The sequence below is a fragment of the Topomyia yanbarensis genome, chromosome 1, assembly GCF_030247195.1.
Source record: "Topomyia yanbarensis strain Yona2022 chromosome 1, ASM3024719v1, whole genome shotgun sequence".
NCBI lineage: Eukaryota > Metazoa > Arthropoda > Insecta > Diptera > Culicidae > Topomyia > Topomyia yanbarensis.
In genome coordinates this window covers 214,414,254-214,431,533 of record NC_080670.1, presented here as the reverse complement: position 1 = coordinate 214,431,533, position 17,280 = coordinate 214,414,254, and the positions used below count along the sequence as shown (strand labels likewise).

The 17,280-nt window shown below is 40.4% G+C and overlaps 1 protein-coding gene across 1 annotated transcript in view; it reads left to right on the top strand.

The window, feature by feature from the left end:
* The window catches only part of LOC131692223 (low-density lipoprotein receptor-related protein 2), a 120,005-nt gene that overhangs the window by 81,190 nt on the left and 21,535 nt on the right, over window positions 1-17,280 (top strand). Inside the window, exons 3-4 of the mRNA XM_058979140.1 lie at window positions 13,900-14,043; window positions 14,755-14,886. Coding sequence (XP_058835123.1) covers window positions 13,900-14,043; window positions 14,755-14,886 — 276 coding nt within the window. The remainder of the gene's footprint in view (window positions 1-13,899; window positions 14,044-14,754; window positions 14,887-17,280) is intronic.

Genomic DNA, 17,280 nt, shown 5'->3' with positions numbered 1-17,280 from the left:
CTTGAATAGATTTTCCAGACATTTTTTTCATAAACAGCAACCATCTGTCGAGTTATTGAGTAAAGTCCTTTTTTCGATACCTTTTTCCTACTGCGCGTTGGTGCGAAGAGTCCTGTAAAGAAAAAAAATATTCAATGCGAATCGTTCTTTTTTGCTGAAATCAACATTTTAGAGTCAAAAAAACATCTATAGCTCAAACTGCCTCACTGGCAACATTTTCCACACAAAAGTCCGCGTCTAATCGCGATGTGTGTCGGGACTTGTCTTAATTAGCTTCGCGGCAAATACTGGCATGCCTTTGAAATGCGGATGTTACCGATAACTGTACTACCAGGTAATGAAGGTGCATGGGCGAAAAAAATCCAACCAACAACCAGCACAGCAACAGACCCAGTAGGCTGTGGTTTTTTTCTTTCTTTCGTGAAGCGAACAAGTAAACAAGCCAGAAGTACGATCGTAGCTAATGTCAGACCTTTGCTTCGATGTACTACATATTACCGATATTGTAACCACCGGGCGAAGGCGCTACTTAGCTAGTTCCGACCCGTCGTCGTCGTCCGCGTCTTCGTCGTCGTTGGCAGGTGGAGTAACGTATCTGATACTGCGATAGTGATAGCGTGACTCGAAAGGGGGAAGTTTTCGCTTTTACTTATTACACAGCACTCCTCCCTTTTGGCGAGGGTAGTGATGAAAGTGAAGAAAAACAAAATGCGGTTAGCGTTCGGAATCTGCGGAAGTGCTGATGCTTGGAATTGGTGCTGATGTACTAATTGTTACGAATGTGCGCGTGTTGATTGTGGTCACCGGATCACGATGTCGGTGGCGGAAGAGATGAAGGAAAAAGTAGATAAAACAGGACCATCGATCAATGCTTGGAAGGAGGAACTCATTCGAAACATTCAACTGACGATAGAAAGATGGGGTCATTCAAGTTCTCAAAATTGTGTTATCTACAAAAATCTAGACAATCCGTCATGGATTATTATTAAATGACTGCTAACAAGAGCCCTCTGGTTAGTCTGATTACCTCCTTTGTAAGCACCGAAATCAACGCCTACCACGATAATCAGCTGCTTTTATTTTGAAACCTCAAACTCGATGATAATCCGAACCGTTCGCATAAGCATGGCCTCCCGTCGAATTGCGCCTTTATGCAATTGTAAATTTAATTTCTTCATGCTCTATTGACCAAACCGCACTCGTACGCTCCTCGTTAAAAGTTTCGTTCAACCCAAATGTTATGCTCGCCCATGTTCGGTAGGTAGGTAGGTTTGCATTCATGTTACATTTTTCCGGATGTCTGTCTGGCGTCACACAAAAGCGTAACAATCAATCAATATGGCTCTCGTCGGCACGGTTGTTGATGATGGGTCTCCTTTGCCGCTCGATTTCAACGGTTACTTTGATCGGTCGTTTTTCGCAACATTTGAACATTTTCTTTTAACATAAAACAAGATTTTTCTGACAGCTTTTTCTCTCACACACAGTTCGAACCAGCAACCAAGCAAACGATAGTTTCGTGACGTGACAGGAAAAACGACGGAAAATTTGCTTGCCGGAGGCAAAACAGCAAGATAGAAATAGAGAATAAAAAGAAAAAAAGAGCGCATTATGCCCATCCGAAGCGACCGACGACGACGACGAGGAAGAAGAAATACAGAAGACGAAGAAACAAGGTTATTTCGATTGTACTACACAACAAACTTTCACTCGCTTTAGCCATTAGCGCATTCACGCAAATGAGAGCGGAGCCACGCGGAGAGAAGAGAATGAGCCGATCTGCTGCAACATATAGTTTGCTGTAGTTCGGTACGGTGCGGTGTAGCGAGCGACGCGACTCCGAAAGAAAAGAGAATGGCTTTTCAGCTCTAGTGCTTCCGGGCTAGAGCTGAGCTGGCCGACGGTGAGTGGATTGAAGGGGGTGAACGGGTCGCAGGGGGAAGTTGGAACTCGAAATGTGTGCCGCTCCGCGACGATCGGTTTCGCGGTAAAATTCTTCATTGAAACCATTGCTGTGGGAAGGGGGAGCTCTTTGTACGTTCAAAAGCGGTGCGTACAATTAATAAATTCGAGAAAATAATGAGAAAGGCTATGCAAATGAGAGTGTTTTGGTGTAAGTAGGAGGCTTTTTTGTGTGCAATTGATTATACTTGAGGATGATTAAGTGGAACTGATTGTAGTTGAAATTTATTGCAGAAATTATTCGGTTTTTTGCTGTAACAAAGCCATTCAAATTTCGCACAATTTCAAAATTCAAATAAATACGACCTGAGAATCTAAAGATTGTGAAATTATTGGTTGAGCGATATGTCTAAAATAGCAATTATCAACCAGAAAACTACGGATGAAATTCGCAAATGAAAATACTTAGTGAAAGGCTTACTCAAAAACTCTTAATTAACGTTTCGACTTCGTTTCATCAGTATACTGGAGCCTACCTGACCAGTATACTGATTACTGATGAGACAAAGACAAATTTGGAACCAGTAATTGGTAGTGTCTTATGTGTATCATTTTTTTCTTCTTAGAGAGAAAGAGTGAGAGATATTTGACTTGAGAAGTTGATCCCAAAATTTAGCACTGTGTCGCCGATATGTGTCATTTACTAATCGGTCATTTTATTCAAGTCAGTTGAAGTTCCCTCTATCACAGGAACTAATAAAGGCAAAAGTTTGGAAAACAACGACTTGTGCAGTCTAGAACAATGCGACCTTCACAAGGCAGCCTCCTAGCACCGTTGATTTTCGTTATGATCGTCAATACTTCCGGGTGGAATTATTAATTGTTATTTTAATACACTGAAGTGCGGTTAAATCCAGCAATTTATTAAATTATTACAGGTTATCATGCCTTTTAATTGCTACGTGTTATTCTGCTATTACCCCTGTTTTCTCAGCGATATGCGTGTTAGCAGCCTTTGCTGACGACAGAGGCTCCAAATCAAGATAACCTATCATCCGTCTCTCCTTGATAGTAGTATAGAGCTTATTTGTCACAATAATGATATGGGCAGCCCTAAGGCAAAGTTGGTTTCAAAGCAATTTATTTCCATCTGCCTTCGCGCGGTCTAGCAGCGCAGTTCAGCCGATTTCTCGGAATTTTCTGAACCCGAACCGTAGTGTGTTTACTTAATTAGATGAATTATTCAGCGGATGATGATAGGTGTGAATCAGTTTAGGACAATGAATTATTTGACATATTTGTGTGCCGTACTGTAGAAGGAGGTTTACCTTAGCGAATTGTTCGCCTCGCTCGAACCGACATCAACCGTATCGACTTGAATGAGATTTGGTCTGGGTAGGCCTTGAAAGTCGTATCACATACTACTGGCGTTTAATTTTTTTCACGTGGCCAGCTGTTGATACGCATCGCGAGAAAATAACAACTCTTCCGAACAACGCCCATTTCAAGGCCTACTACCTAATCTCAATCGCACATTGTGTCGTAATTGAGGACAGGAATTGGACTCAAATTGTTGACCAGATTATCGCTGTGTTTTGTTATTGTTTATTATCGAACAAATCGGTTGCTGCGATGAGACTCCAGCTACCCAGTTACCAAATTTCTTCGAACTCCTTAATTTTGTACATTTAATTGAACCGAGCACGCACACTGCCGATGGGCCGGGTCGGAGACCCGTTTAATGACCATTTGAAACTGTCTAACATTATGTTGTCAGTAATTGGACTCCTGCTGCGCATTGTGGAAGCGAAGGCAAATTGTGACACTCGCTTGCGATAGGTACGCAGTTGTTTTGTTATTCAGAAGGAGGCTAATGGGAAAATAGTTAGTATGGCTGACATCACTAGACATAGGTTATTTTCTAGTTAGCTGCTAGCTTGAACGAAAAACAGGCTTGATAATGGTTTCGGTAATTGGCAAGCAGCTATCCAGCTTCAAATCAGTTCATGCTTAACCGCTTAGAACAACGAATTTTGTTGGTTTCTATTAGAAAGCCGAGTTTTGATATTTTTTTGAGAATATTTTGACAATTGAATCAAACTATTTTGTGACAACTGAATCAAACTTGTTTGTCAGTTTATCACGCCACTACTTTGTGATCAGTTCAAGCCAAAATCGCATTATCTTTTTGCTATTTAAATTCTCCAAATTATGATTTTTTTTGCTACGTTTACAGAAAATATTTTGTGTACTTGTGATGATTATTCGCTTCCTATACACATCAGCTGCACCTTCGAGCGCTATGGTGAAACAATAGATTAGAGAGTACATCTAACACCACAAACGAATATTTTGACGTTTAATTTAAACCCCGCCCAATTTAATCACTTTTATTTTTAGGTCATATTCAAGCATTTCGTTACACAAAATCATACGCGACCTGGAAATCCACAAACAGAACGACAAGCACGGTAAACATCTGGTACGTCGTTGGTCGTCCTGCTCGAAATCTGCTCTGGCATGCGTCAACAAAAGAATTCAACCAACGGTCGCAATATGCCAAACAGAACACGAAAAATCCCCTGTAGGTGACATTAAGGATTGTTATCCTTTGTTAGTTGCTGCACTTGAATTTGTGGCCCTTCCTGACGATACGGCATATGAGACCATCCAATCAAGAATCAATAATAAAAATCAAGAACAAGGAATGAAGAATCAAGAATAGAGAATCCAGAACAGAGAATCGAGAAAATTTGGAATCGGAAATCAGGAATAAAGACACGAAATTATAATCAAAATCCAAGAACCTGGTATCAAAAATTAGAGGAAAGAGCTACGAATCAAAAGTTGGAGCAGAGTCAAAAAACGAATTTCTAAAACATATCCCAAAGTTTTGCTGTTGAAACGTACTCATACGATCGTTGTTCATAGGAAATCTGAGATCCATGCATCTGTAATGCATTGTGTAATGGTGTGAAGCGGTATTGGATAAATTATTTAAAACAAAAATATTCCGTATTGATAATATCACAAACTTTACCTAAACGTGTTAAAGAATCTGAAGAAAATCTGTTTGTTTCTCTCACAGGTGAGTAATAGCCTCGATATCAGTTTTCTTACTTGAATTATCCTTATCATCGAGGACTTAAAATGGACGATTAAATTATTCTGAAAAACATCTCAATAATCCCACCTTGACGGATAACAAATAATCGAGATATTTTTTGTTTCGAATACAGATTCAAAATTCTAAAGTCAAGAGTCAAGATGAAAAATTTGCTATTTAAATTTAGAAACTAAAAAATTATGATGAATAAGTACCTACTAATCACTGTTCAGCCTGTTCGAACCATTGTCACATAAAAACTCCGATCTGAGAGCGTGAAGTAATCTCACACCATTTTTTTTTGCTAGCGCTGCAACATCTGCCCGAACTAATCACTTAATTCAATTAACTTGCGAAGCGGCATCGGTGGCTGCACTCCGGAATACCAGCCTTCCGCCTCCTCAGCGCGTATTCAGGTGCGTGCGTACGCCAATCATGATCGCGATTAACGCGTACAGCAGCAGCGCGAATCGATGGCGCGCGTTTCCCCCCACACCCACCTTGATCTCCGCGATCGCGCAAGATTCCATCACAATCGAGTTGAAACGCTTTATTCTACGTTAAAAATGATGATCAGGATCGTTCGTTAAGTTCTAGAGCAACAATGAAGCTTGCAAGGTCAGGGGAAAATCGTTTGATCAGATTCTATCTCCGAGCAGATAACAGGAAAATGATTGCCCTACTTTCTTTGAAGTTGCCCGTGATAATCGAAAGAAAAAGCAAATTAAGTTTCCCACGGCTTCGGTTGATCACCAAGCGTCCATCCAGCGATCAGTGTCAACAAAGGAAAAAGAAAACACAATCATCGAACCGAACTAGATATTGCATTTTATGCCAGTCACCCAACAAAATCCCCGTCCCGTCTGTTGGGGGCTATTGTTTTCGACGTTATTTCTATGCTCCCATCGATACTATACATCGAGCGATCGCGTTTTAATCGTCGTCGACCGTGTCGAATGCGTTGCTAAAAATACAGATCCAATGATGATCGTCGTCGATAGCTAGCACGCGTGTTTTTCTCCCTCACAGCGCATTCGCCATCATCCACGAGAGAGAGACAGAGAGAGAGAAGTGCATTGACCGATGAACGCTTTAGGGAAAAACAGCGAAACGTTGTTTTCGTCTATTTCTGCTTAATGTTGAACATTTTAGCCATTATCCCTAGTCGCAGATATACATTTCGCTAATTTGATTAGTTTTTCCATCGTTTCGCACATCATCAAATTTGATGGCTTGTTTTATGATCGTGCTCATTTGGATCGATTCGTTTTTACCTTTTTTTCGTTCGTTGTCCCTGTTTTCCGTGTAATGCTTTTTTGTTTGTTGTTGTTTTGTTGAATATTCAATCAGATTGATGATGTTTTTGCGTGTTCGCCCAGTTTGTGTGGGAAGATGAATCATTATCTATATCTAATCTTGTGAACGTATTCGTGATTAACCTGCGTAATAACAATTTCGCACTGGCAATGGAGATAACAGGAAGGATGATTTTTTTCCATTTTATTGGGGTTTGAAAAATAATTCAGGCTTTTACTTTATCACTCATATTTCTTTCATGGTCGTCTGAGTGCTTTTCTTTCAGTTTATTTGGTTCAGTTCCTCAAGTGAGCAGGCATTGAATTTTACGGTTTTTTCCTGACTATTTTACCAGAGTACGCTGTTTAACGCATTATCTTAAATAGTCTAAAGAAAGTGAACTACTTTTACATCTAAAATTTCGATAAGTTATCTTTCCGTTTGAAGTTAGAAAAAATTAGAACAATGGAAAACCAACTCAGAAACTCAATCACACATCAATCCAGGTCTTGTCGTGACCACGTTCACCATGTCGCTGCAAGGACAAAGGATTGATTATCGATTACCGCAAGGGCTGCCGCAATCAAATGATATTGATTCACGAAACCCATCTCAACCTTTTCATCGAATGAATAATTGAGCCGTACCGCGTATATTTCCTGGCACTGGCGGGAATGGGACGTCCGATGTGTATGTCAATGTCGGTTTTGTCGTCACATAATCGGTGCGATTAGTGAGCATATGAACGAGGCTATTGGTATCAATTTTTATTCCTTGGAATACATGACGATAATTCAAATAAAAAAGTGGGAGAGATTACTTACCTGTTAAGGAACCACGACACCAGCCAGTTGTATTTTCTTTCAGATTCTAGCTCAATTTTTTTGTAACTCGCTCAAGCATGTGATATTATCAATACGAAATCCTTATCTTTTAAATGATTTTACAATTGTGACTTTTCAGTACTACAATATGCATCTTATGACCAAAAGTAGCATAAAGTGTTCTTTATCATGCAAAAGCCATTTTTGAAGATACTCAGTTTTGTAAATCTCACCGTTTGTAGTGCAACTAATGACTTACTACACTTGCTACAGGTGCATATGGTCTGCCAAATCAGGTATTTCGAATCGAATTTTAGCAGCTTTTTCAATTTGAAACGGTCGTCCACAGCAAACTTGTCCCCTTACGCGTGGAATGTTCCTATCTGCTGCTTAAAACTGCTTTGATGTAGACCTCATCATCAATGACGCAGCACTGGTACTTCGTTAGCAGCGTCGTGTAGTTTCCGGACATGCGTCTTGGCAACACTGTTGATGTTCGTTCCTATTTGAGAAGTTCTGTAGCCTTCCTTGTACATTTTCAATGCGGATCTTGTTATTTTTTATGTTCAAATTCTGCTTGAAATGGGCATACTTTCGATTTTCACTCAGCTACTGGCTTGTGGTTCACTGTCATCCATTGCTGGAACCTTTGAAGGACCTTTAAGACGGCCGAATGATGTAGATTCATCAGTTTTCCCAAGACGTCTCGGCCGAAATCTCACTGACAACTGCCCAGCTTAGCGGATGTAAACAATACACTCTAAAGAGAAAATGGGAATAATTTGATTAATTTTAGTGAAGTATGAAAAAAGTTATGCAATTTTGAAAGAATTGTAATAGTTACAACTTACCCTTTATTACAATATGCATAACAACTGTATGCGTCTGAAGTATGATCAAAGGTCGCAGAAGTGTGCGCCAAATTATATTCGGATATATTTTAGAAATTCGTTTTTTTTGTTTTCCTGTGCTTCTCCAATTAAGTTCCCAATTTTTAAACATGAATTATTTATTTTGAATGTTGAATTTTCGATTCTCGATCCCAGAATCGTGGTTTTTGGCTCCTGCTTTTTGTTCGTTGATTTTGGACTCTTGAATCCTGGTTTTTGATACTTAGTTCTTGATTCTTAATTTTCGATTATTGTTTCTAAATTATTGTCTCTAGATTCTTATTTTTATAATTTCCAATCCTGTACTCTGTACTCTTGAGTCTTGATTTTTAATTCTCAATTCTTGAATCTGAAACGTCACACAGTGGTCTAAAACTTTATTCCTTGTAGGTTTTCTATGGATACACAGTTTAAGCTCATCCTTGACATTCGATGTTGGTATGAATGCAGCCATTGCAGAAAGTCGCTCGGAATGTTTATCATTCGCGGTAGGCTTGTAGCCACGAACTTATTGGATCTAACACCAGTTGTTTCTCGCCTATAGAACACACATTATCTATACCGACTTGAAAGCTACTTCTGATAAAAATGATCATATCATCTACTCAAGAAACTATTATGACTAGGAACTTCAAATGTTGTGATTGTCATTGTACTTGACCAACATGTGGCATTCCGCAGGGAAGCAATTTAAACCCACTGCTGTTTGGTATATTTTTCAACGACGTGACAGCTTCGCTGGCCTTCAGATGTCAGCTCGTATGTGTCGATGACCTGAAGGTCCACATGGTGGTGCATTCTGAGGGATACTGTTCGTTCGTCAACACTTGCAGCTCGATATGTTTGTTAACTGGTCTCGCAATGATAGGCCAGTCGTCAGCATCTCTAAATGTAACGACCCGATGAAATTCGAAAACCATATCGATGATGTTGGTCTGAGCAGGGTGAAACAAATGAGGGATTTGAGTGTTCTTCTAGATCCAAAAGGCTGTTTCCACTCTTACTACGTCTCGATTATTTCTAGAGGGCTTCGTATCGAAAATAAACAAGAATTTCGCGAATCCATATTGTTTAAAGTCGTTGTTTTGTTAATTCGTACGCCCAATCTTGGAAAATTCTTGGTTTTTTTAAAAGCCAAATGACGTGGAACCTAAGAATCAAGCAGGTTCAAAAATGGTTCATTCGGCTGGTTCTCACAGATTTACTAAAACGTGATTCAAACTATAAATTACAAACTTTAAACTATAAACCGTAAACTATAAACTATAAGCTATAAACTATAAGCTATAAACTATAAACTATAAACTAAGAACTATAAACTATAAACTATAAACTATAAACTATAAACTATAAACTATAAACTATAAACTATAAACTATAAACTATAAACTATAAACTATAAACTATAAACTATAAACTATAAACTATAAACTATAAACTATAAACTATAAACTATAAACTATAAACTATAAACTATAAACTATAAACTATAAACTATAAACTATAAACTATAAACTATAAACTATAAACTATAAACTATAAACTATAAACTATAAACTATAAACTATAAACTATAAACTATAAACTATAAACTATAAACTATAAACTATAAACTATAAACTATAAACTATAAACTATAAACTATAAACTATAAACTATAAACTATAAACTATAAACTATAAACTATAAACTATAAACTATAAACTATAAACTATAAACTATAAACTATAAACTAAGAACTATAAACTATAAACTATAAACTATAAACTATAAACTATAAACTATAAACTATAAACTATAAACTATAAACTATAAACTATAAACTATAAACTATAAACTATAAACTATAAACTATAAACTATAAACTATAAACTATAAACTATAAACTATAAACTATAAACTATAAACTATAAACTATAAACTATAAACTATAAACTATAAACTATAAACTATAAACTATAAACTATAAACTATAAACTATAAACTATAAACTATAAACTATAAACTATAAACTATAAACTATAAACTATAAACTATAAACTATAAACTATAAACTATAAACTATAAACTATAAACTATAAACTATAAACTATAAACTATAAACTATAAACTATAAACTATAAACTATAAACTATAAACTATAAACTATAAACTATAAACTATAAACTATAAACTATAAACTATAAACTATAAACTATAAACTATAAACTATAAACCATAAACTATAAACTACCTAATCAATGATGCTGTTCTGAGTCGGGTACGTGTTCTCCTAGATCCAAAACCTATGTGTCCAATCTTGAAAGATTCGTCGGGTGTATGGGAGCCAAATGATATGGAGCCTAAGAATTGAGCGAGCTTAAAAAAGGTTCATACGACTTGCGACCAGTATCCAGGTGAACCAGTGTCCAAGTGAATCAGTGTCCAAGTGAACCAATGTTCAAGTGAACCAGTGCCCAAGTGAACCAGCATCCAAATGAATCAGTGTCCAAATGAACCAGTGTCCAAGTGAACCAGTGTCCAAGTGAACCAGTGTCCAAATGAATCAGTATCCAAATGAACCAGTGTCCAAGTGAACCAGTGTCCAAGTGAACCAATGTCCAAGTGAACCAATATCCAAGTGAAGCAGTGTCCGAGTGAACCAGTGTCAAAGTGAACCAGTGTCCAAGTGAACCAGTGTCCGAGTGAGCCAGTGTCCAAGTGAACCAGTGTTCAAGTGAACCATTGTCCAAGTGAACCAGTGTTCAAGTGAACCAATGCCCATGTGAACCAGTGTCAAAGTGAACCAGTGTTCAAGTTAACCATTGTCCAAGTGAACCAGTGTCCAAGTGAGCCTGTGTACAAGTGAACCAGTGTCCAAGTGAATCCGTATCCAAATGAACCAGTGTTCAAGTGAACCAGTGTCCAAGTGAACCAGTGTCCAAGTGAACCAGTGTCCAAGTGAACCAGTGTCCAAATGAATCAGTATCCAAATGAACCAGTGTCCAAATGAGCCAGTGTTCAAGTGAATCAGTGTCCAAGTGAACCAGTGTTCAAGTGAACCAGTGTCCAAATGAACCAGTGTCCAAGTGAACCATTGTCCAAGTGAACCAGTGTTCAAGCGAACCAGTGTTCAAGCGAACCAGTGTCCAAATGAGCCAGTGTTCAAGTGAACCAGTGTCCAAATGAACCAGTGTCCAAGTGAACCAGTGCCCGAGTGAACCAGTGTCCAAGTGAAACAGTGTCCAAGTGAACCAGTGTCCAAGTGAGGCAGTGTTCAAGTGAACCAGTGTCCAAGTGAACCAGTGTCCGAGTGAACCAGTGTCCAAGTGAGCCAGTGTCCAAGTGAAACAGTGTCCAAGTGAACCAGCGTCCAAGTGAGCCAGTGTCCAATTGAACCAGTGTCCAAATGAACCAGTATCCAAGTGAACCATTGTCCAAGTGAACCAGTGTCCAAGTGAACCAATGTCCAAGTGAACCAATATCCAAGTGAAGCAGTGTCCGAGTGAACCAGTGTCAAAGTGAAACAGTGTCCAAGTGAATCAGTGTCCAAGTGAACCAGTGTTCAAGTGAACCAGTGTCCAAATGAACCAGTGTCCAAGTGAACCATTGTCCAAGTGAACCAGTGTTCAAGCGAACCAGTGTTCAAGCGAACCAGTGTCCAAATGAGCCAGTGTTCAAGTGAACCAGTGTCCAAATGAACCAGTGTCCAAGTGAACCAGTGCCCGAGTGAACCAGTGTCCAAGTGAAACAGTGTCCAAGTGAACCAGTGTCCAAGTGAGGCAGTGTTCAAGTGAACCAGTGTCCAAGTGAACCAGTGTTCAAGTGAACCAGTGTCCAAATGAACCAGTGTCCAAGTGAGCCAGTGTCCAAGTGAAACAGTGTCCAAGTGAACCAGCGTCCAAGTGAGCCAGTGTCCAATTGAACCAGTGTCCAAATGAACCAGTATCCAAGTGAACCATTGTCCAAGTGAACCAGTGTCCAAGTGAACCAATGTCCAAGTGAACCAATATCCAAGTGAAGCAGTGTCCGAGTGAACCAGTGTCAAAGTGAAACAGTGTCCAAGTGAATCAGTGTCCAAGTGAACCAGTGTTCAAGTGAACCAGTGTCCAAATGAACCAGTGTCCAAGTGAACCATTGTCCAAGTGAACCAGTGTTCAAGCGAACCAGTGTTCAAGCGAACCAGTGTCCAAATGAGCCAGTGTTCAAGTGAACCAGTGTCCAAATGAACCAGTGTCCAAGTGAACCAGTGCCCGAGTGAACCAGTGTCCAAGTGAAACAGTGTCCAAGTGAACCAGTGTCCAAGTGAGGCAGTGTTCAAGTGAACCAGTGTCCAAGTGAACCAGTGTCCGAGTGAACCAGTGTCCAAGTGAGCCAGTGTCCAAGTGAAACAGTGTCCAAGTGAACCAGCGTCCAAGTGAGCCAGTGTCCAATTGAACCAGTGTCCAAATGAACCAGTATCCAAGTGAACCATTGTCCAAGTGAACCAGTGTCCAAGTGGATCCGTATCCAAATGAACCAGTGTCCAAGTGAACCAGTGTCCAAGTGAACCAGTGTCCAAGTGAACCAGTGTCCAAGTGGATCCGTATCCAAATGAACCAGTGTCCAAGTGAACCAGTGTCCAAGTGAACCAGTGCCCAAGTGAACCATTGTCCAAGTGAACCAGTGTCCAAGTGAATCAGTATCCAAATGAATCAGTGTCCAAATGAACCAGTGTCCAAGTGAACCATTGTCCAAGTGAACCAGTGTTCAAGCGAACCAGTGTTCAAGCGAACCAGTGTCCAAATGAGCCAGTGTTCAAGTGAACCAGTGTCCAAATGAACCAGTGTCCAAGTGAACCAGTGCCCGAGTGAACCAGTGTCCAAGTGAAACAGTGTCCAAGTGAACCAGTGTCCAAGTGAACCATTGTCCAAGTGAACCAGTGTCCAAGTGAACCAGTGTTCAAGTGAACCAGTGTCCAAGTGAACCAGTGTCCGAGTGAACCAGTGTCCAAGTGAACCAGTGTTCAAGTGAACCATTGTCCAAGTGAACCAGTGTCCAAGTGAACCAGTGTCCAAGTGAACCAGTGAATAAGTTAACAAGTGAACAAATGAACCAGTGAACTAGTGATCAAGCGAACAAGTGAACAAATGCACAAGAAAATAGTGAACAATAAATAATAAACTATTCTCTCGCTACTACAATACCTAACTTAAAGTTAGTATTTAGCGTTCTGGATTCTCCTCATCAGTAACTAGCACCGCCTTGGTACCAGTTAGATGCTAAATCTAACCTAGCACCAAAATTGGCACTAGTTAGACATCGTTTCGGATTCCGTTTTACCCATCAGCAAAACCCGAACTTCTGTGTTTGACTTCCGAGACATCACTCGGGACAAACCAGTCGTTTATGTTCAGGCAAGACGTACGACTTTTTGGATTTAGCGTCTAACTAGTGCCAATTTTGGTGCTAGGTTAGATTTAGCGTCTAACTGGTTACCATTCCAAATAACAATATGCGATAACAGCATATTCTATTCAAGTTGTTTTTTTGACGAACAGTGGTATGCTTTCATCATCCATCAACACTAACAATTTTCACGCATGCTAGGATCTTGGTTCAGAAAAGCTTTGGCTTTCAACATATTCGATACAGCACAAGGTTGCTTTGATCCCTCGCTACATGAAAATACTTATTTTTCAGCTTATTGACTCTTCGATTCCGGATTAATAAAATGCCGGAAAGCCGTGCAAATGACATTGAAACTCATTCTATATGCACCCGCCATATCAACAGGGAACTACAGTTCAGTCGGTTATTCACGTCCCATCAGAATTTCATATTCACCAGGCGCATTTCCTGATATCCATTGCATTTGACATTTAAGCAAACTTATTATTCTCCTTATTTTTCCCGTTTGCAGGTGGCAGTATATATAGGAATGAAACCGACGTGCCATGTCCATCGGGGACGTTTCGATGCTCGGAGGGCAAGTGCATCCCTCAGACATCGGTGTGTAACTATCAGAAAGATTGCGACAAGGGCGAGGATGAGTTCAACCACTGTCGTGAGTATTGATTGCATTTTCATTTAAATCGTTCTTTCGGTTTTGATTCCCTACATAACCTCTATACAACACGTCGGTCGTCAATCGGTCAGCCAGCCAGTCGCTTTGTTCGTTTTGCTTGTTTGGGTAATTCCAGACCAGAGAGCGGGGAATCTCCGGCTGCCAGAAATCACATTAAATTGCATAACGACTGTTCGATAATGAGCGGTAATTGGTCCTCTTGTTGCGCGAATCCGCGGGTTGGAGGAGATGCGGCAGCGCCGCATTCCACATAACAGAGCCCCAATTGAGTGATCTGTAATGTCAGAAAAGAAGAGGGGTAAAAAACAATGCGGGAAATGGAAACATGTTCGAGCACCTGAACACTGAATGAGTTGGAATCGTGCTTCGCGATGTTGCTTGATGGTTTCTGTCTTATTTTGATTGGCGCTTCAAAATTGTCCATTGTTACCATTGAGCACAAGAAACTATACATTTTAACATTTCACTGGGCTTCTCCAACACGTTTACATGTTTTTTCTTCGAGTTTATTCCGGGTTCGTCTCTTGACATTTTCCACGAAGTATCACTCAAATGTTTCGCATCCCAGCAGGCTGTACCCATTCGATTCGAGCGTGTTGTTTATCCGAGCCAATCATTCTAGTTGAAATTCAACGCCAACTGTGTCGTTTCACGGCTTCATTCTGTGCATTTTTCCTCCCTTCCTTTCAGCTCCGCCGGAATGTGAGCAGGGCCAGATTAGCTGTGGTCAGTACGTGTTCAACAAGACGTACTGCATACCGCCGCACTACAAGTGCGACATGACCGTGGACTGTGTGGACGGAACGGATGAATCCGATTGCAGTAAGTATAGAGCAATGTGAACCTTCTCATTTACATCATCATCATCATGATCATCATCATCAGCAACATCATCGTCAGGTTACAGAACATGATCGAGCACCTACCGCTGATCGCGTCGGTCACCCGCATTAACGGGTGACGATCGTTATCATCATTCGAGTCAATCGTCGCGAAACTCGTGACTTGTTCTGACGAGTGTGTTGCACATGTAAGGTACATTACATACCGGTTTGTGTCCGTCCGTCGTTCTCATCTTCAAGCCCGCGTTGCACGAAGAGTTCTGAACCGTCGGTCGTCGTCGTCGTCATCGTCTCACAGAGCAATTCAAATCGGCGCACTTCAAGGTAATCCAGTCGCAATTGTCAGGCTACCTCTTGCCCCATCACCACGACCACCACCACCACCAACATCCAGCTAGCCAGCCTTCTTCAGCACGAAGCTCGATTAATGTTGTGGTTTTTGGTCGGTGCTGGTTTATGAGTTTTGTGTTTTTTTTTCTCTTTCGGGGCCATCGTTGTTTTGCTCCTGGTGGCCTCTGCCTTTGCCTTCTAGGCAAATGAAGAAAGAAACATGTTTGAATTGTTTGAAAACAACAAACCTTTAGGTATCTAGCAGCCACAACACATTATTTTGATGTTTGTTTTGCTTGACATCAAACGACGGTTCAGATCGGTGACAGTTAATGGAAAGTTGTGTGAAAATTTGATTATTCCCTCTTTTGTCTGGATGTATGACATTATATTTTATAAAACTTGTTTGCGATCAAAACAGCCATTCTATGGCAAGCTGGTAGACGGTTGACGGGAAAAGGTCGCTGTTTATTGCAAACCCCGTCAAACTAGATCGCTAGAGCAGTCAGCGAATTTTCCAGAAAACGGAAGCCAGAAACCTTCAGAAGCTGATGAGGAAGGTCTCGAGATGTATCAAATCCAATCCATTCAGAATACATGGCCAGAAAAGAACGACACCAACTATCAAATTCGACAGAATATCCTTGCTAGAGAAAGTTAAAAGTCCTACAGTGCAAGTGATTGTGATTTGGCAAGCGATGTGTGGCTATGGACTCATAAAGCGATCATGACATCAAATTTGTACATGAAACAATGCCAAAAGAATCAAGTTTTGCCATTCATATGTCAGCACAAGTGTAAGGTTATGTTTTGTGCAGACAGGCTGTAATTACTCGAAAGTGGGGGTAGAGTGGTATGCTGGTTGATATATAAGATCGAATTCGTGCCAAAGCCGATTAGTTTAGTCCCATTGAAATTTCTAGGCTGTTCTCATCAGTGCTGCAGAAATGCGTCTGGAGTGGAAGAAATGAGCTGATTCAGTGTCATCTTCAACTGTGTAGAGTATGGTTAATTCGATCAGGAGAATTGTTTATTTTATTCGAAACACACAAAAGTAATTCTGTATCACTGTAGTGTATATCTAAAACCTGCTTAAAAATATCGAAATATAATCTTCAACCCTATGGCATTTCTTTGAGCTCCAGAATGAAACAACCTTGAGATCCACGATCAAGAACTCTTTATTTTCAGGATCAAGTATCCTCTAGTTCTAGGATTAGCAGTCCTGCAGTTCCAGGATTAAGGATCCTCGAGTTCCAGGTTTCACGGTCCTTGAATTTCGGAATCGTGGAACCTCGAGTGCCAGGATCAGATATCATCGAGATCCAGGACCGAAGATCCTTGAGTTTCAGGATCAAGTATCCTTCAAATTCAGAATTATGAATCCTTGCATTCCATGATCGAGGACACCCAGGGTCTGACGTCAAGTATTCTTGAGTTCCATGACCAAAAATCCTTGAGTACCCGGATCAGCGAGGCCTACGTTCCATGATTACGGGTGCTCGAGTTCGAGGTCAACGATCAATGATCCTCGAGTTCGAAGATCAATGATTCTCTAGTTGGAGGACCAATGATCCTCGAGTTCGAAAATCAAGGATCCTCGAGAACGAAGATAAAGGATTCTTGACAACGAAGATCAAAGATCCTTGACAACGAGGATCAAGCAACGAACGATAAAGGATCCTCGACAACGAGACTGAAGGATCCTCGACAACGAGAATCAAGAATCCTCGACAACGAGACTCAAATATCCTCGACAACGAGACTCAAATATCATCGACAACGAGGCTCAAAGACAACGAAAATAAAGGATCCTCGATGACAAAGACCAAGGACTTCACGACGAAGATCAAGGATCTTCTACGACAAAGATCGATGATCCTCGACGACGAAGTTCAAGGATCCTCGACGACGAAGTTCAAGGATCCTCGACGACGAAGGAAGGATCATCGAAAACGAGGTTCAAGGATCCTCGAAAACGAGGATCAGGGATCCTCGAAAACGAGGATCAGGGATCCTCGAAAACGAGGATCAGGGATCCTCG